Below are 20,799 nucleotides of genomic sequence, written 5' to 3'. Positions count from 1 at the left end.
GAATGGAAAACTGACACAGATCTACAGAGTGTGTATCAGCAAAAAATTTTTATTTTCCTAAGACAGAAAAATGATGTTGTTGGGATATAGGCAAGTTTTATTGATCATTTGTATCCTGTCTCCTTCCAAAGAAAGATGAGTTGTGGTAGACAGCGCTGAGAAAAAAAGAAAGAAGATTCCTTTCTGAGTGATGCAGATGCTCTAAGTGGCTTCATGAATAATAAACCTACCAGAACTGTGATTTCTTTAAAGTTTCTCCCTTGGACTCTAAAACAATATCCTATGACTCATCACTACAAACTGAGCTATACACACACACTCGGAGAAGAAAGAGAAAGCTGAGGAGGGAGCCAGCCCAGCAACAGCTACCAACCATCTGCCTCAGGAAAGATTCTCTGAGTCTCTTAATCAAACGTCTCACATGACCGGCTAATCCTTGGGACAGCGGAATCACTTGGCAAGTGCGCTCCCAAGCACTGGCAGAGAATAAATACCCTAAACCTAGTTACAGCAAATGTTTTCCCCAAACAGCACACTGGCCCTTCAGCTTCTCAGAAATCTGTTCCCCAGTCAACTCTCAAGTCTCAAAATTAAGCAGAAAACTCATGGAGAAAAAAAAAAAAAAAAATCTACTGATAATACAAAAGCTTCCCTTTAGTGATCCTGGACATCTCTGCTACAGGGGTAGAAAGATGCTAAGACAGATAGGGACTTCTGGGTCACACAAGGTGGGAAAATGGTCCCCAAGTGGGGGGAAAAGAAAGACAACATTTTGAGATTTGAGTTATTGTCTGTAAGTGAGGTAATGGCTTATTATGCTTTCTTCTTGAAGAAAAGAAAAAAGTATCAGGTGACTTCAGTCAAGGAGGAAGGGAGACAGGCCAAACACTCTACAAATTACTCTGGATGGAGGCAAAGGGCCACCTCCTGCAAGGGGACTAATCAAAACAATAGACCCTTGTTAAAAAGGCCGCGGGGCCTCCCTCCCCACCCTTCTCCCTACAAGCCTTCCCCGCTACCCTCGGGTTCATGTCTGAAGGCTTTTCCCCCGGCCCGGCCAGCATTTGCTCACGCTATTTAATTCCACATGTTCCCACTGGTGTTACTTGACTGGAATTTTCCAGCCATTTCATTTCACTTCAGCCAGTTGTAAAGCCAGATCCGAACCAGCTGTGGCTGCAGCAACTGGTTAAATTCATATCCGTTGTTTGCAGCTGCAACCAAAAGCCAGACAATTCACTGTGAGAATGCCTGGTGTCTCCCTGCCTAATTACTCTGAGCCACAATTTAATTTCACGACCAGCCTTCTCACGTTTCAACACCTTCCTAACAACCTGAAGGAGGTGTACCAGAGATGATTTCAGGAAATTTGCTGTGCATCCAACCATACGACCTTCCAGAGCGAGTGGGATTTTTTGAGCTAGATATCTAATGGGACTATAAAATAGATTTATTTGGTGATTCTAAAGACAGTTTGACAAGTGCTTTTTAGAGGCAAGCTGGGATCTCTTGGAGGTGAAAAGCCTAATTCAAGTAAATTCTGCACCTGAAAGGATTGCAAGTTAATACAGATGGCTACAATAAGAGTAACAAGACTTTTCATACAGCCGTTATCCTCATTTTCAACCAGAACATCCAAATGACTTCTTCTACAACAGTTAAACCATTTGTCATTCCAATCTAACAAACTTCAAATTTAAACCAACTTGGCCTTATTTGCAAGAATTAAGTACTTTTCAGTTTGCCTTTAGGAAAAACACAGAGGAATTAGTTTTGTTGGGAAAACACAGCAGAGAAATCCAATTCCAACGAAGTTTCCAAAAAAGCAAGCAAGGGTCAATATTAACATGGATGGAATAGTTCCCTGTCTCACCAAGGCTCTGCGGTTTTCATTAAAAACATCAGTTCCAACTCAGGAGTCATTTCAAACACCTCTCACATTACTGTCCTCTGTTCTACCTGTGACACCAACAGGTAACTCCCACACCTCTAGAAAATCAGGTAAAACTTAAAGCCTGACCTCTGTACTACTGTCTACACTCACAAAATATTCTAGTTTACCTAATGGATTTTTGTCGACCTGTTGAATTTCCTAGGAGTGATATTCTTTACAAGGCAATGAAGTTGATGTTTCTTCCTCTGTTAGGTGAGATAATTTGCTCTCAGAGTCTATGTATAGAATCAGCCCTTGAATCAAGATGTTGAGGGTAATGAATTAACCTCAAAGCTTGAGAGAGGTTTCCTGAGTGGTCCTCTGTAGTCTAAGTAGATACTGAAGAGGCACCTAGAGATACAAGCAATGAAAATGTAGCAAACACGAGGTAACAGTACCTGACAAGCCGTATAAGGGATTTTCATCCCTCATACAATTGCAACCTGAGGTCTTAAAAAGCAAGCACTCAGCCAGGAAGGGCCAGAAATTCATTTTCCATTTCTATTCTCCTCTTCAGAAAAATTAAATAAAATTTATTCACTCTCAATAATTCTTACTTTAAAAACATTCAAATTTTAATTGAAATGTTTGGAAATTCCACACGTTTTCTATTTCCAACTAGCAGCTATCAGAGGGTCAGAATAGGACATTCAAAATCGTATTCTAAAGCTCTTAAACAGATAACTTAAAAACAGCTATGCTCTTTACTTTCCCTGCCTCTATGAACTGATCCATATGCTGTAATAACTCAATTTGGCACATCTGTTCTCTGCCACACCATTTATTATTGATGGATGGCATTTCTGTGCATTTAAAACATCAATGCCTTTTGTTAAACCGTCCCCGCCCAGCTCCTCCCAACCCCCACCTCAGACAAACTACTCCAGTCTCCTCATTCATTTTTAATGCTTCACTCCCTGAGATCTTTACCACCTACTGGGTCTCTTAGGAGAAGCAAGACAGCAGCTACAAATCAACCTTTCCACATGTGAAAGGCAATAAGGATTTAGGGTTTGCTGCGAAATGCCAACACTGAGAGGCACCTGCCTCTCCTTTCCATCAGGGGAAAAAAAAAAAAAAAAAGAACTAAATGAAAGGGAGATCGCCCAGAGAACCAGGCACTGCTTCGCCAACGCACAGAGCTTCTCCAAGCTCGACGGCCTTGCGCAGGGCTGTGCGGAGGTTTTCAAACAGCAGAATTCCCCACAGGCTGTGCCCTGAACTATTTGTGCTTATCATTCTTTGGAAGAAACACTTATCAGTGTTTAAATCGGACCATTTTGGCACTGCATGTGTGGGACCTTACTGGAATTCTCTTAATACCAGAACCGGGACTTTTATAGACAAGGGGCTCCAGCTCTCGGGTTAAGATGGGCCAGCAAACCAAACTGAAAATCACAGGAAATCAGCCTGGAACACAGGGAAACCCAATGTTGATAGGTATCTAGTTAAAATTTTGCTTGGAAAAAAAAATTTTTTTGCTTGTGTTAAGAAAGCTAAGATTAATTTTATTTCATGTAATTAGCTGATGTGTCTACTTCCTCACATCCTCTGGGTGCAATTATAGGTTGAAAAAAACAGATGACTGTGGGAGAAATCAGAGAACGCAGTGCCCATGGCCTTTGCACTCACCGGGTCAGCAGCATACAGCCTCTACTTAGCTCTCAGAGCTTGAGCACAAAGGAGATCATTCCTACGAAAGCGTGTGTTTCAAAGAAATAAACACATGTGCTCTATTGCCAGCTCTAAAACACATCATCTTAACTTGAGGGGGCCAATGTTTCTCAATGCTGAGAAGTCCAAGACTAGGAAGCTCCGAGGCACTAAGGAAGGATCTCGGTTAGGCTGGGGAGAACTCTGGATTTTGCTCCTTTTTATGAGGCAGGAAATAAAAGCATATTTGTCTAGAATAACTTTCTGTTTGAACAATTTCATACAAAGCCTAGGCGAGTACATGGATCATACTTAAGGAGGTCAGTAACTGATGTCATTGATCATTTTCCTGAAAAACTAAAAACAAACAAAAAGAAACAAAGAAAAAAAAAAATCTGCCAGGAAGGTGTGAACAAATGTAACTTTACCACTGCAACTCAGCCTAGCATCAGCTATCTACCTACAGGAAGTCTGAACTCAACATCTCCAAAAGCACAGTTTAAGTCATTTCACTGGGCCAGGCCAAGATAGTTAACAGAAAGACAGCCGTATGCGTGTTTCAGAGGAGGGTGGCAGAAGAAATTTCCCTCTAGACTCCTTTTCGGGCTTGAATGAGACTACAAAAATCTATAAGCTCCTAAAGATACCCAAGTAGGTTTCTCTGTCCTCTTGAGTTTCTTTCCACCGAGCTCTGCTGTAGCAGGACTCACAGGATTCCAGAGACACAGAATGGATCAGACTTATTTATTCTTCAGGGCTGCCCTAGGTAATACATGCAGGAACAAGGGCTGCCTTGGCTGCTGGAGGGTTCTTGGCAGCAGCTGGAGAAAAGAAGAAACCCAACCAGAGGAGAAGGACACCCATGGCTGAGGCTGCTAGGGTGGTCCAGGGGGGAAGCATTAAGCTCGGTGGCTGGAAAGAGCATGAGAGAGAGAGAGAGAGAGAGAGAGAGAGAGAGAAGCAGGCCCAGGGATGATACATAAAAGCGACAGGCAAAAAAAAAAGTCGACACCCAAAGAGCAATTTTTGTACACTTAAAACAAGGAAGACTGGAGACACAAATAGGCTCAGAGGCAGGGAAATGGGCCAGCTTCCTTGTGCAGACCAGAGGCACGAGGTGCTGAGTTTACAGGGAGGAGGGGAGGCCTGGGGTGCCTTGGCCAACCCGGCACCTGGAGAACTCCAGAGGGACCTTCTTGCTTGTGCCTGGTCTCTGCACTGTGAGGAGGCCTTGCTAGACTTCTAGATGGGAAGTCAGGCGCGTGGGGACAGTTTTCCAGGCCCAGGCTGCCGCTATGCTTTGGAAAAGTGAAAGTGAAGTTGCTCAGTCGTCTCCGACTCTTTGTGACCCCATGGACTGTAGCCTACCAGGCTTCTCCAGCCATGGGATTTTCCAGGCAAGAATACTGGAGTGGGTTGCCATTTCCTTCTCCAGAGGATCTTCCCAACCCAGGGATCGAACCCAGGTCTCCCATATTGCAGGCAGACGCTTTACCCTCTGAGCCACCAGGAAAGCCGCTGTGCTTCGGACCAGAGGCTAAAAATACTACAGTCACTCAGGGGCAGGAATCTGTCCTGGCAGGTCTGGCTTTCTGGGATCCCCCTCCTAAGGGGGTGGAGGGTGCGGGCACACAGATCCCCAGGCTTTCACAGCACCTTGGGTGAACACTCTGGGCCAAGGTTCAGCACAGCTGTTTCCCAAACTGACGGGGATTATCAGGAAATCACAGCCCCTTTGATCGTATTTCAGTTTGGGGAGGTGATTTCAAAAGCAAAAGGGCTTAGAGGTCTCACAATGCACTCACATTCTGTTACTTCCAAGTTCAGTTTCAGGTTCCCAGGGCTATTTAAAAAAAAAAAAAGAAGGCAAAGCCCACTCAGGAACAAGGTGGTTAGAGGTGGTGACCATATATTCCAAGAAGCCAGTTAACTGGAAAGTTCCAAAACAATATCCTTCTGTCTTCATTTTCCTGAGGCAGGGAGTGGGGAAGGCATGGACCCCACATAAACACACATGTGTGCTTGTGTGTGTACTCACACCTCTAAAAGGAAAGAGCAAACACTGACACCCTTTTCAGGGGCCCACGCAGAGCAGATGAGAAGTTAGCCTTTAAATGCTGGCACATTAATCCTATCCGCAGTGTGAATAAGTCAGTTCCAGCAGTGAGACAACCTCACCAACAGGAGCTAAGGTTCTCTGGGCTCCGGCTCTTAAAATAACCAGCTCATGAGTTCCTCTCTCCACAGACCCAATTTCATCTGAAGTTCTTTCTAGACCCAACAGCAACGGGCTTTCACTGCAAGGCTCCCCCGTGAAATTCTGCATCTTCGATGTAGGCTGCCGTTCTTGTTATACTCAGGACAAGCTGAGCAGCTTAAGAAGTCCTGAAGTTACCCCACCCAGGAGAACACCACATCCAAACCAGTGGAAGAGCAAGTTCTACGTGCAGTCAAAACAAATAAAGACGAAACGGGTAAGGTAGCAGCTTCCATTGTTCGCCACTGTAGGTATGACTTTTTACATGCCACATTCCGCAGGGGCAGAAACTGTTTGGTTAGCATTAATTGAAGCCAACAGCAAAAAAAAAAAAAAAAAAGAAAAAAGTTACCAACCATCCAATGTTTCCTGCTTGCCCCTTCCTCTCAAAATGTTGACTCAAAGAAAATTTAACAGGGCAGAGAGAGACATTTGGAAATGTGACAGAAAAACAAGTTCTAACTCTCAGCTGTGTATCAGACTTGGCTGGGTGCCTCTGGTTCAAACTATGGAGGAGGGTGGGTTTGTTTTAGAGCAGCAGAGGCCCAGAGCACTCGCAGGGAATTCTGGCTGGCTCAGGCAGGCGCTGGGCTACTGCCACTTACACCCGGGGCATCCTGAGGGTCCTTTCCATCCTTCCAAACCACATCTGGGAAGGAGATGCTGGCACAGACAGGGATTCGAAGTAGAAAACTGACAAGGTACACAGAGACAAATTTCATACATTTTTAGGCAGTTTTCACTGACATCTTATATGTTTCTTCCTTCCAGGGAACAGAAAAAAGATAGAAGCCTAGTTATGCAGAGTACATGTGACTTGTACGGACAAAATGAAGGCAGATCTTGTTTGGAAAAGTATGGCCTCAAGAATAACCAAGGTAGGCCTGTTTTCATCCCACAAAATGATCTTTCACATTACAGATACATCATGGAGCTAAGAATGTCTCCCCCTTTTCTTCTGCTTCCTCTGCCCAAATCCACTTTCACCTGCAGGCAGTCTGCTGAAACTCTATGAAGCGAAGTTGAATAGTTTCTGGGCTAAGACCTTAAAATCCAGTACAAACCAGGGCTATGCAGGAAACAGCAAGGCCCAACAGGAATACTACCACCTGGAACAACTACAGCTGATTTCTGTTCTTCTAGAAACTATTCTTTTAATATTGTCTCTACAATAAAGAAATTCAGGGAGGATAAGGATTATCCAAGACATAAGTCTTAAAGATGAGACAGAACCCTGAAAAATCAACTTAACTAAGAACTGGTGATTCTGATGGTCAACTACCCTAGCAAGCTTTTGGGTATTAAAGATCAACTACCTTTCAATAACAGCAACCAGGGTTCCAGACCCTGCTAGGGTAACTCAGAGGAGTGAGGAAATCTGGGTGTAGGTGAGGGTACACCTTGACGGCAGGAGGTGAAAAGGGAGACGGCACCAAGTCCTAGGAGTAAGAACACTGACCTGAGATGGTGGCCAGTGGGCAGCGTTATGGCCGAGGTACAGCGGCCCATCTCTCCGGTCCAACCTCCTGGCCCTGACCCCCCGAGGCAACTTGCAGCACTTGGAACCAGCCTATAAGGTGGGCCCCCAATGTTCTGAAAAGAAACCCTAAAAACAGCCCCCCCGCCCCCCGCCACAAACCCCAAAATTCTCCATGACATGAAGGCAGCAAAGTTTAGTTATGAGCTTAGACTAAGGCCGAGACTACATTTACCTTGGCACCTCCCAGACACGATAGGCCCTTCAATGCTTGGGGTTTCCAATGCAACACTAAATAGTACATTTTATCAGAGAAATGAGCACAGTATACTGCACAGGGAGCTATACAACTGCAAACTTCTTTCCCATCTGTTCCGCAATATATCTCAACAGTATACCTTAATATATCTTGCAACTTTTTTTTTTTAAACATTTCTGCAAAACAAGGAGGGCCAGGATGAGATGCAAAACTTAAAGATGGCAAGAGTTATCTGTATTAACAGATAATCATAACAAATCAGATAATACATAATCAAAGACATAAACAAATCAGATTTTAAGGGTTAGTTACAATGAATCTGCAAGGCAACTTGTGCGCTCCCAGAAGGAATCTATATTCTCAAAAACAGTGTACTGCCTCTATAACAGTGTTGCATGCAAGGACAGTGTCCATGTATTCAAAACCTAATTCTGTACACAAGAGGATGAGGCATCTTCCTTAGTGGACAAAAAAAAAGAATGATCACCACTGTGCAGCTCACAGAGTCTCCATAAAGATACTAAAAACATAACTGGTTACAAAAACTTAGCTACAAAAAAAATCCACTAGGCTTAGGGTCAAAAGAGGACAGATTCCCAAAGCCTGATCCAGAGATATGCCTAAAAACACCGATCGCTGGGAGGCTCTGCAACAGAGGCAGGTCTGGCTCTGACTTTATAACCAACAGAGAATGACCCAGAACATTGGTTTATGTGCCCACACCCTCCTGCTGAACAACAGGGCATGCTTAGGGGCATCAAAAGCAGGAGAGGACCCAACTCGTGCTCTAGGACCCTACAAGGGAAGGGCATTTTATCACCAGGAAACACTGTGGGCAGCAAGCAAGAATGGAGCCCAGGAACTCAAGCCTTCCTGTATCTCCAGTATCATCAGCCAGCGGCGATTTCCAGGAAAATGTCCCAGCAAGTAGCCAGAACTCCAGAAGTACAGATATTTATGGACTTTGAAAGACAGGCTCTCTTCTCGTGCTCTGGATAGCACAGAGCCCTGCTGCCCGTGGGTTACTGCAGCTGGGGGCTCATGGCAGCTGCAAGGACATACGAAGCACCTGAGTGTCCGCTCACCTGGCCTGGTCAAGCAGAAGGAACACGCCTCCTCCCCAAACCGAACTGCCTGAAGGTAAACCACCTTCTCTCACTAAAGGATGAAGTACAGAAAGATCTGAAGACCTATGAAGGATGGGCTGTCATCTCAATCTCCCTTCCTACTTGTAATTTTGTTTCCCTGACTTTGAAGAATAGGATAAGCAAGCTAGAATGTTGAGAAAGGACATGATTACATTGAAACAAAAGGTTTGAAAAACAAAGCAAAAGTACACAAATTATTTGTACAAAATACTTGTTAGAAGTCTTGCCACTGTTTGTTGGTTTAGTTGCTCAGTCCTGTCCGACTCTTGCGACCCCACGGACTGTAGCCCGTCAGGCTCCTCTGTCCATGGGATTTTCCGGGCAACAGTACTGGAGTGGGTTGCCATTTCCTTCTCCAGGGGATCTTCCTGACCCAGGGATCGAAGCCTGGTCTCCTGCACTGCAGGCAGATTCTTTACCAACTGAGCTACGAGAGAAGACCATTGTTTAGATTTGTAATAAATGCATCCTTGAAATTTTTGGGAAAAGGAAATCATTTTAAATGTACCTGAAAGATTGGAGATTTTCATACATGCTACTAGAACTCCATTTGTGAAGTGCACAATTCTTTTTATGAAACAACTCACACCAAAAGTGCCTTCTGCAATCATGGGCATCTACGATTCCTTCTTAGATCCACATAAACAGGGATACATAGATACATAACATGAAGTTGAGACTGAGGGGCAGGCAAAGAGAACGTGGAAGAGAACGGACACTGCCCAGCATCCTCTACAGATGATCTGGTTATTTTTCTGAGGCCCAGGAGAGAAAACAGCTCTGTATCCCCTGGAGCCCCAAACACAAGCAGTGTTCCTTCCCACAGAGCCAACCCTGCCCGTTCTCAGCCCGTCCCCTCTCCTATCTTCTGCAGAGCATCTGCAGGCCTGAAGCCACCCGCCTCTCGCAGCCAAAGGTGGGGAAGGCGGCCCAGAGGGGACACGGATCTCAGCAGAGGTGTGTGCAGGTGTGCCAAGGAGCCCTGGCCGCCCCCGGGGTGGGGAGGGGGGAGAAACAGCCCCAGTGTCCCCTATAGGAACACATCGAGCTAGCCAGGTGGCCGAGCCCACAGACTCCGGGGAAGGCAGGGAACCGGACAGGCTGGTGCTGGGCATGGCCCGGAGCCTCAGCCCTGAGAAGGCATACCTGTGCACACAGGAACGGGGAGAGGACGTGGACCAGGGGGATGAGGCCACACTGTCAAGCACTGCAAGCCTGGCCAAGGAAGGCTTAGCCAGCAGGAGGAGAAGGGACAACAGAGAATGAGATGGCTGGATGGCATCACCGACTCAATGGACATGAGTTTGAGTAAACTCCGGGAGTTGATGATGGACAGGGAGGCCTGGCATGCTGCAGTCCACAGGGTCACAACGAGTCGGACACAACTGAGTGACTGAACTGAGCAGAGATGAGTTCGTTTTCCTTCCCTCTGTTGTTTAGATTTCTTTCTCCTCTAAGCTTTGTCTTTCCGTGATGAAGGAAACCTGGGTGTTCAGGGGGCAGGCAGAACTCACACAGACAGGCTTGAAGATGATGGCCTGCTCAAGAAGCCCACGGCCCCAGGACTGAGTTGCCTGAGCAGAATACCTGAGTCCAGTGCTTTACTTTAGTGCTGAGGGTGGTGGGATGAATGGTTGCTTAGATACGACAGTTTTAGCATCACATTTTTTTCATGGCTTGTGTGTGTGTGTGTTAGCCACTCAGTCGTGTCTGACTCTATGGGACCCCAGGGACAGTAACCCACCAGGATTCTCCAGGCGTGAATACTGGAGTGGATTGTTTTCATTGCTTAGAAATTTTTTAAAAGTTTTATTTTGGTCCTGGGTACAGCAAAAGGAATTGCAGTGCACGATTTTAGGTCTTTGTTTGGTTTCACCAGCAAAGGTCATATGAACATGGAGAGAGGCCCTCAAACAGTAACCTTCACATGCTTTTGGGGGGTGTTGGAGAGAGTTACAAAAAGAGACAAGAAAAAAACAAGAAACAAGCACTGGAGGTCACGAAGCCATGGAGTAATTTGTTGCTGAATAGCATGGCCACCAGATGTGGGGAATACTTCCCCATAGGGCAATTAAAGACCAAACATTCTCCTTGTCTGCTTGAATTTATGTTAAAAGATAGATAACTTTTTCCTCTCTCTTTTCTGGAAAGGATAAACCTTTGATCCTCACCAAAGTGAGGGAGAAAGCAAATTGCACTTATGTATTTACTAAAAGCTATGAGAGGTTCAACCACAACTAAAATAGAATGATCTAAAGTACTTCAGTGTCAACTGTTGCATTCATATACTATGAATACTCATAAGGCAACCAGCTATCCCCAGATATTTTCAACATGACCAGTAAAAAGTACAGAATTTTGAAAGGCCGAACACCAAATCAGAGTGACATGTGACTGGATAGAAGGCCTGGAAAATAAACCTCTGGGCTTGTGAAAAGAAACAATACAGCTGACCCCTGAGCAACAGGGGAGTTAGGGGCAATGAGGCCTGTGCAGTTGAAAATCCACACAGAACGTTACAGCTAGCCTTCTATATCCAGGGTTCTGTACCCAATAGTACTGTAGTATTTACTACTGAAAAAAATCCACATATGTGGACTGGCTGGGTTCAAACCCATGTTGTCCAAGGGTCAACTGTATTTTCCCATGCACATAGCACTTATTAATCTCAAAAGTATCATGTGAAGGCTATCCTTCCAAGACCTCAATTATCTGCACAATTGATGATTTTGTGCATTTTCAATGGAATTGCCTTCTTGAATTTTCAGTGTCATGTCTTTTCAAAAACTATTCCCAGGTTTTATTCCCTTTGAGTCTGCAATGATGAAATGTTGCTCACTGCTTGTCTTATGACTTTACAACTATTAACTTCATAACATATAGCAAATACATAGTGTAGTATACAGACAGGAAAAATTATCTGTGTACTTAAAAAAACCATAGGAAGAAAAGTTTATTTGAGATATAAGATTTGGAAAGGCAAGCTTGGGTTTCATTGGGAATTGAAGTGTAAATAGTTTTAAGTTCCCCTAAGATGTCTAGACCAATGTATAGTCTCCTTTGTTCAGGGCGATGACTTCTAATCTTAGATTTGTGACACTTAGATTGTGAATGTATGGGGTGTCTCCATACATTCTCTGGAAACGCGCTAAAATTCCCTCCACAAAAATGCTAAGTAAAATAATTTAAATTCACTTAAAAACTATGCTACATATGTTTGGAGGTAAGGCCGGATGTCCTGGAATCAAGAGAACAGTCGTTAAGTATCATATAAAAGTGTGCTAGCTGTCAATTACATTTTAGTCTAAACCAACTGATGAAGAGGTACAATAAACAAATGAAATCACACAAGATAAGGAAACCTGTATGTGTGATTTTATAGTTGGAGGAGACAGCGAAGGAGCTGGTTCTTGTTGTTACACTTTTTAAAAAAGTAGAAAGACTTTTAAAAATTTGTTTGTTTATGGGTCTGCCTTGCTACCTGCAGGCCTTCTCCAGCTGCCTGGGGTTGGGGGGGCTACTCTCCAGTGTGGGGTGCAGGCTTCTCATTGCGGTGGCTTCTTGTGTTGCGGGACACAGGCTCGAGAGCTCTGACTCAGGAGCTGTGGTGCGTGGGCTCAGCAGTCTGGAGGCATGTGGGATCTTCCTGGACCAGGGATTGAACCCGTGTCCCCCACACTGGCAGGCGGATGCTTCTTCACCACTGAGCCACCGGGGAAGCCCCTGGAACACCATGTTTCTGGAAAACCCTTCTGGACCTCTTTGTTTACTAACGCCTGAATCAGCTTGGCCTGACAACTGGAAACCCAGTCACAGCTCCTCGCCACCTGTTTGCACTAAGGCTCTGGGGCCCTAACGTTGGCTTCGAGGATCTCTCTTCTGTATCAGTTTCTTTAAAACGAACAAACAAATAAACACCAACCACAGGCAACGGCAGCTAGACACAGTAAGCTTAATTTTGACAGTTTTCCCCTCTGGTTGACTTAAATTTTATCCTGAGGTTACACGGAATTAGGTATTACTGCTCTGCAAAATCTACTTCTAAACTTCCCTGGTCACCACGTTTTTACTACAGCTTCCAAGTTTCCAATAAGATTTCCTGATGAGTTGCTCTCTTAGACTTCACAGCGTTCTTTATTCAGAACACCCACTGCAGTTGTCTGACAAATCTGAACGTGGATTTCTTCAAGAGCCACACACATCTGCACTCAAAAATGACATCACTGGAAAAAAATAACTTTTTTTTTTTTTTTTTCATTAAATTGGCCTGCCTTTTCCCTAGAGAACCCAACTTCACTGTTTCCTTTTTATTTTTCATATCATTGCCTATTAAAACTTAGACCCACAAGAATTCCAGTGAGAAATTTTTTTTTTTTACCAAGTAATTTTCATTTAATCCTTCATCCACCTTGTGTGCCGAGCTGACCAACAGAAGTTCCTTGTAAACAAGGTCTGTTGAATCATGCTTCAACAGTCGTCTGAAGAATCAAACATCTGAAAATTACAGAAGAAAAGAAGAAGAAGAAAAAAAAGTACACTTGCCTTATTTGTCGCAGTAGCACTGGATCCGGGGACCACGGGCACATTCGTCACTTGAACCGAAAGATAATTATTGTCTATGAGTGGCCAAGCCCCTTCCACTTTGCATGTCTGGAAGTGATCCTTGAAAGTTCTAAGGTGAGGGTCTCCGAACAAGCCACAGAAAAGGTAATTGGGAGGGCTCTGGTCCCCGCCCCTGTGTTCCCTGGCTCCCGCGTGGCTGTGATAGTTACAAGGGTCATGGGTCACTTCCGGGTTGGTAGACGACGTGGGTCCATCCTTGGAACAGTTCCTCTGGCTCATGAGGTCGCTGATACCCAACACAGCAGAATGGTAGACTAGGTTACCACGGCAGGCTTTGGAAGTCCGCTGGGTGCAGCCAGCATAGGCCCGCAGAGCCTTGCAGAACTCAGAGTCAAAGCCATCGACGGCGGAGTTCAGGTGCGAAGTCAGGGACACAAAGTCCGTGGTGCATTTCTGGATTCGACACTGGGCCGGCTGCTGGCAGTCACCTAGGAGAAAGAAGGGTAAGACCGACTGTTTTTAAAAGGCTTCACGACTTTCTGAGCTGCATGAGAAAACGACATTCTCCTCTGGGAACTGTTGGTTCTATTTCCTATACTCCTATTTTAAGAAGGCCTTCAGAAATAGGGTTGCATTGTGGCTTCTTGGCTTCTCACAAAGGAAGCCACTGGGAGAACCACTGCATGCAGATGGTTAACTTAGCAACTAAAGCAGGGGCCCTGGCGAGTGAACAGGAGTTTAGCCAGGTGTTCTTACGCTAAACTACAAGGGAACGATAAAGGAAATATTTTATCAACTTTGCTCTTGTTTATAGATTTTGAGAAAGATCCCTTTGCTCTAAGGCCAAGTCAAAGATGGAAACTTTGTTTTGATTTTGAAAATTGCGTAAGTAATTTGCTTTGAAAAGCACTGTCTGTACACAAACCATAAGTAAAGCCTGCACACTTCAGGGAGGGGAAACTTAAATTATAGCGTGAATAGTTAAAACACCCTTACCTGATCCTACTCTGGCTACAGGGAAAGAATATCAGGAAAAAATCCAGGTACCAAGTTATTCTGTCTTTCTGGAGAAATGTTTACCAACAAATTGCGTATAAACTAACACACATAATCCCCTGGTTTCTACAAAGTGTAAATGATCCTTTAAAAAAGTTAAGTGACTGATTTGACCAAGCTAGGTATTCACTATCCCATAACATGAATCACCCCAGGATTCTAGCTCCTCAACAGTTCACAGTAAAAGTATACTAACTCAAAATGTACACAACGCTGACAGCTGATCCCACCAACTAGGTTTTTTTCTAGAGACAGAACCAGAGACAGAATTCTTTGAGTACATATAAAACTACTTTTCCCCCTTAAATCAACGATTCACATAAACTTAATGATTTAAGCAAAGCTAACATAAAGGAATGAAAAATCATACGATTACTGCCCTTCTATTTAAGCAGTAAGTTTTCAAATTATGGTTTACCCCTAACTTCTTGTACAAAAGTTTGCAAAATCTCTCAAAACACAAGACCCACAGTGAACTGCCAATACTAGGTCAGTGTGTGTACTCATCAGTTTAATGTTGTATTCCTTAAAATGAGAACACCAGAATCACAGAAAAGAAAAACAATGTTCTTTATTGTCCACCTCAAATTTGATAGAAATGAACTGTAACATGTATTTGTGCTACCTGCACATTCTTTATAGGTATCTCAACTATGGAGGAGCCTCAATCTCAAGTCTTAGGTTCCTCATCTGAGTATTAAATAGGTTGTTTTAAAGTAAATTCTGTGATCTTTTCTAGGCATGAAAATATCTGAGGGGGTCCATCAGTCAGTAAAGTATTATTAAATATGTAATTATTCAAGATTTAGGCATAACAAAACTTCAGGATGATATCAAGATTTAGGACATTATCTGATAAAGACTTAAAACTTACACTAATAATCATCGTAGAAAGATATTTTAGTCTTTTCAGTAGTAAACTGCCTTTCAAAGAGTGAAATAGCCTATAATCTTTGTTCTAGGCATCAGCTGGGAAAACAAGGAGTAGAAGATGACAAGCTCATAAGGCACTTCCCCAGCCATTCCTAAGTTTCCAAAACCAAAAAGGGAAAATGTAGTCAAGACTGGCTATCTGACTTAACACAAGTAAAAGAGAAGATTAAAATATTTTACTATTTTGGAGCTGTGAATTTACAGCTATTACTTAAAGGCACTAAATAAAAATCACAGATACATCTTTATGCGTGTGGCCTCTTTTTTGTTTTCTCATTCCAAAGTTGACAAAAGCAGCTCTAGTATTTATAGAATTCCTCTCTACAAAGTAGATCAAATCATCTTTCAACTATTTTTACTCAAAAAGGCAAAAGTGGAAACAAAAAATAAGACCAGCCAACAACCCCCAAAGTGGCATTAAAGCCATTTTACAGATGGGAAAATCAAGACAAAGGGACACCAAAGGCCTTGTCCTGGCTGGACTGTAAACTGCCAGCATGAAGCCCAGAACATGGTGCCTTTCCTCAAATCTCGTTTTCATTCCCCCAACAAAATTTCTGATTCTCAAGACAGTACTTTATAGCTTTAGGAAAAAAAAAAAAAGACGTCAGGAACAGCAACATCTTTTCTCTTTTTCTTTTAAAATCAGATTCACAGCAAGCAGTAAGCAAGACAATAAATATATGAGCCAAGGCTCATTCAGTAACAAAGAGCTTTTGCACAATGTATAAATGACAGCACAAGAACTTTCCGCTAAACTTGCAGTGCCTATTCTGTTCTTTTTATGGTCTATAAAATCTAGCCGAGCGTACACTTACTTATAATTATTTCAAATAGTCATAAAAATATCAAAAGTAAGACCAGCAGATGCAACTGTTTAGAAAGGAAAAGCAGAATCTAGACTCCCAGATCCTTTTTTGTTCCCTTCCTCCCTTCCCCATGCCCTTTTTCATAGCAGGTAGGGGCTGATTCCTTTGAGAAATCTCAGACAAAACACAGTTCCTTGGATTCCTATGTTTTGGATGAGGTTTCTAACAGACTTTTTAAATAGAGATGGTGGGATGGAGGAGGGCTAACCAGAGAGAAAGTGCATGTGGGTCAGCAGTTTCAGCCCCATCACAGGCTCCTGTATATAATGACTAATTTGCAGCATACACCCAGAAATACCCAGGCTTCATGAATTTATAATGACAATGCACACTTTGCCTGTAAGAGGCGGTAAAGTAAGCCTCCTGTCAAAATGCCAAGACAATGCAGAGCAGAAACAATTTCAAGGATGCAGCCAAGAAAACCATGAAGTGTATGAGTAAGCAAGGAACTCCCATACTGGATCTCCATTCAGGAAGTGCAGAGGTTTGCTTCAGGAAAAAAAAAAAAAAGAAAGACTAAAAGTATTCTTTTCATTTCCCAAGGGCAGAATTCAAAATCTGCAGCTACAGATCTATTTTTTTCAAATCATACCATCTATGATGTGATCGTATTTTCATCCCAGTAAATGAAGTTTACTAAAGGATTTGTTAGTCTAGAGCTCTCATGAATGATCCAGACACGAAGACCTCACCATTCAAGGTGGTTTCTGCAATGTCAGGCCTGCATGGGTGAATCTGCAGCCCAATCATCAGATTATAATAAAAGAAATGAGATATGCTGAAATGAATTAAGTGAAACGGAGAGCCATCTGGGGTGTGGAGGCAAATTATAAGGATCCAGGCATAAAACATATGGGGGCCCATCTGTAAAGAGCATGAGGTGAGGCTGGTTGCTCTGAGGAGACACAACCCCTGCATTTCAATAGCACCATTCTTCAAAGAAATCTCTCAAAAGGAGCCCTCTTTCCTAAAACCAGATTAATTGCTTCATTCCAACAAGCTATCCACAGATATCACTCACCACAGCAACTCTGGGTAGAATCTAATGGAGACTTCAGTGTGAGCACATTAGGATACAGAGAGGAGTTTCACATTCCAAGTTCTTGAACTAAGGCACCTTAATTTTCTAAACCTTTAAACCAACTTCTTAGGCCTTTCAGAGGCCATAGAAGAAAGCTTCAAGGACCACATTCCAATCCTGTTACAGGATCCTGTGGCAACTAAAGGAAGCAATATCCAAGCAGTCAAGAGGGTCACAGTCCTGCCCACCAGCTCAATTTCCATTTCAAGAAATCTACACTTTGACATTATGGGCACTTTTTTTTTGTTTTTATTTTTTTTTCACACAAAACACTCCTGAATATATTTTTTGACACGTCATAAAGTTTTCCATGCAACCGTGAGCAGACTGACTTTACTAAGGTTCTAAAATCATGAATTAAAAAACCCTCATCATTGTAAAACTTGCTATTTACACTCTCTATTAAGACTTCAGTCTGTTTCCACAAGTGACAGTGTTAAAATGCAGCTGTTACATCACAATGCAAAGTTACGCAAAACTAAATTTAGTCGTCTGCTCAAATGTCACATTTTTTCCCCATTACTTAAAAGACCTCCCGGATTTTTAACACCGCTGGTATGACTTAATAAATAAATAAAAATTAACTCTGGCACAGTTGGGTGGCATTACAGTTCAGTATTCTCCAGATCAGAGCGTTGTGATTGCTGCCCCACAAATACAGGACAAAAAGATCTCAAAGGATAACCTATCTAATGCTCTAGGTGCTCTCAAACTAAAAGATAAATTGTCTTTTTCAATTTGGCATTGAAAAAACTTTTTGTCTAGATATGCTCCTAGGGATGGTACTTATTTGTAAAGGGCGTTCTAGACGTTTTCCCCCCAGATTTCTTGAGCTATAACTGACATATATCTTTGTGTTAATTAAAAGACCTTAAAAAGAAAAACAGGCAATACACGCTGGAAGGCTCATCGTCGCTAAGACGAAAAGGTTTTACTTCGCTAAGAACAGATTCCTCACTGCTGCTTCCACCAAGGAAGTTCCCAAAGGCAAGAGATCGGTCACTCTCCTGGGAACTCCTCAAAACACGCGGCTAGCCACAAAGCACGAAGTTTTTCCAAAGAGAGGGTGAAAGCTGAAATTAAAAGAGGCTTTCGCAAATATGAAAGCGATCCCAGTTTAAAGAAGTCCTTAAGTGACTTCGAGATGAACCCCCAGGTTTTCAAACGGGTAGAATTATCTTCCCATCGGGTGCCATTTCTTCGCCTCGACGCCACCCCCTACTCCAGGGCAGCAGCAGCAACCAGGCTCCTCGTCTCCCCAGCCTAGGAGGCGAAGGCGGCGGCGGCGGCGGAAACCTGATCCCAGCCTGACTTTCAGTAAAACACCCTTGCAGAGAGCAATAAGGCATCCGAAACGTTTGTCTCGGGAGCGCAGCCCCCCGCCCGCGCGCTACATCTTTGATAAGTGGCTGCGGGAGGAGAGGTCCATCCACGGTCCGAGCAGAAGGCGGGGACGGCGGGGACGGCGGGCGGGAGGCAGGGCGAGAGGCCGCTCCCGTGTGCCCCGGGCGCGCCGCTCTGTCGGCGGGTGTGTTCCTGCGCCGCGCCGCCAGCCCGGCCACGGTGCGGGTCAGGAGCTGCGGAGGCCTTTCCCGCCCCGGCCAGCGCCTTCTGCCCCCCGGGGGTGGGGGGATCGGGGAACCCAGCCACCCCCCCACCCTAGAGGCGGCTCCCACCCGCCCCGCGCGCGCGTGCCCCCTGTACCTGCGTGAAGCAGCCCGAGGCTGAGCAGCAACAGCAGCAGCAGCGCCAGGGGCGACGGGCCGAGCCCCGGGCGGCGGCGGGGGCGGCGGTGCGGCTCAGCCCCGGCTGCAGCGGCTGCGGAGGCTGGGGCGGCGGCGGCGCAGGAGGGCGATGCTGCTCTCAAGCCCATGCCCGTCCATGCAGCTCTCGTGGGCTCCGGCGAGGGCGGCGGCGAGGGCGCCGTGGCGGGTCCCGGGCCGGGGCGGCGGCATGGGCCGGAGGGCGCGCCCCGCTTCCTCTTCTTCCTCCTTCAGCCCCGCGTCGGACGCGGGCCGCCGCCGCCGCCGCCGCAGGAGCAGCAGAAGCGAGCCGGGTGCCGCGGGCGGAGCGCGGCGGCGGCGTCGGCCGCGGGGAGCGGAGGCATCGTGGCGGCCGGAGTCGGCGGGCCGGCGGAGGACGGGCGGGGAGGGCGGAGGGCGGGGAAGGAAAAGACACAAAGACAGTGAGCGAGTGCGAAGCCCGGCCGGCAGCGCGCGCGCGGGGCGTCCCCGGGCCAGCGTGGGCTCGGCGGGCGCGGAAACGCACCGGACGGAGCCCCGAGCGGCGGCCCGCAGCCGCCGGCGGCCCCGATCGCTCTGTGCCGCCGGGCCCCCCGCGCTCGATCAATCTCAGCCCCGCACTGCCGCCCCGCCCCTCCCGAAGCCCCACCAATCCGCGTCGGCCCCGCCCCCGCCCCGCCCCGCCCCCCCTAGCCCCATTGGCCGAGAGGCGGGCTCTCTGGACTCAGACGGTCACTCATAGGGCCCCAAGCGCCCGCCCCGGCCCGGCCCCGCCCCTCCAGGGCCCCGCCCCCTGCTCCCAGCCTCCCCGGGGTGATTCGAGTTCCGCGTCCAGCCTGCCGCCAGTTGGGTCGGCGGCGTTGCGGCCCAGCCTCCCTGCTGCTGGTTGCGGCCTCCGCGCTCCCCTCCACCCTCTCCTGCAATGTACTGTCGCCCCGCGCCCAGTGGAGACGGGCGACTGCAGCTCCGTCGTTACAAAGGAGCCGGCCTTTGGCCTCTCCGAGGAGGAAAGTGATCGGGTTCGACGTCCCTCTCCGTAACGCATTTATTTAGATCACCGCTCCCCGACCCTGTCCCTGCCCTATGGCCCTGGCTCCTCGGAGGAAACGGGCGCGTTTATGCCTAGCGCCCGGCGGCAGGTCCCTTCGAGGCCAATCGCATCTGCTGAGCCGCCTTCTGAGCCCGCTGCGGACTTTTCTTTTTAAGTAAGTTCTTCAGTTCAGTCGCTCAGTCGTGACCGACTCTTTGCCACTCCATGGACCGCAGCATGCCAGGCCTCCCTGTCCATCACTAGCTCCCGGAGTTTACTCAAACCCATGTACATCGAGTCGGTGATGCTATCCAACCATCTCATCCTCTGTCGGCCCGTCTCCTCCCGCCTTCAATCTTTCCCAGCATCAGGGTCTTTCCAAATGAGTCTTTTTTTTTTTTTTTTTAGCAAAGTCAACGCCTTCTGAACTCATTCGGGACTTTCGGTAAAGCCAGTCGCTTTGGAAATGCGAATGTGACCCGCGGTCCAGAACGAATCGGATGGCCTGGGAAGGTAGCCGCCAGCTTCCTGGTGGGGTTCGCGGGCAGCTGTGAGAGGCTCTGGTGTTCCTGTCACTCTGACATTTTTCCCTTCCTGAAAGCAGTTGGGGAGGGGGGGCTGAGAGTAGGGGGAACGTCTACGTGTTCTGTTACACTGTTATTCATGAGGATAGTGAGTTTTTAATGCAGTGTAATTTTATACCATGATCTGTTGTTGCTCCGTGGCTTTTCCACAAATGTTCATCGTCTATTAGCAAGTTAATTCAATAGCAGTTCCGTTTCTACTTTTGCGATGGGA

General features: G+C 46.0%; 1 protein-coding gene and 1 long non-coding RNA gene across 4 annotated transcripts in view; one reads left to right on the top strand and one right to left on the bottom strand.

The window, feature by feature from the left end:
- RGMB (repulsive guidance molecule BMP co-receptor b) overlaps nucleotides 1-20,799 on the bottom strand; it is a 29,784-nt gene that overhangs the window by 4,317 nt on the left and 4,668 nt on the right. For both annotated transcript variants that reach the window (XM_061152071.1, XM_061152072.1), the window contains exons 4-5: nucleotides 18,934-19,220; nucleotides 13,270-13,778 (exon numbers count right to left, since the gene is read on the bottom strand). In XM_061152071.1, coding sequence (XP_061008054.1) covers nucleotides 13,270-13,778; nucleotides 18,934-19,220 — 796 coding nt within the window. The remainder of the gene's footprint in view (nucleotides 1-13,269; nucleotides 13,779-18,933; nucleotides 19,221-20,799) is intronic.
- LOC133062707 (uncharacterized) lies at nucleotides 13,657-16,918 on the top strand. Of its 2 annotated transcripts, XR_009694239.1 has the most exons (3): nucleotides 13,685-13,793; nucleotides 14,105-14,175; nucleotides 15,309-16,918. It is a non-coding gene; the product is annotated as an uncharacterized LOC133062707 (long non-coding RNA). The 2 variants fall into 2 exon arrangements; XR_009694240.1 differs by lacking the exon at nucleotides 14,105-14,175 and having other exon boundaries at nucleotides 13,657-13,793.

Source organism: Dama dama, chromosome 9 (genome assembly GCF_033118175.1).
Source record: "Dama dama isolate Ldn47 chromosome 9, ASM3311817v1, whole genome shotgun sequence".
Classification (NCBI taxonomy): Eukaryota; Metazoa; Chordata; class Mammalia; order Artiodactyla; family Cervidae; genus Dama; species Dama dama.
The sequence above is the reverse complement of the archived record's forward strand: the minus strand, read 5'-3'. Positions and strand labels throughout refer to the sequence as shown.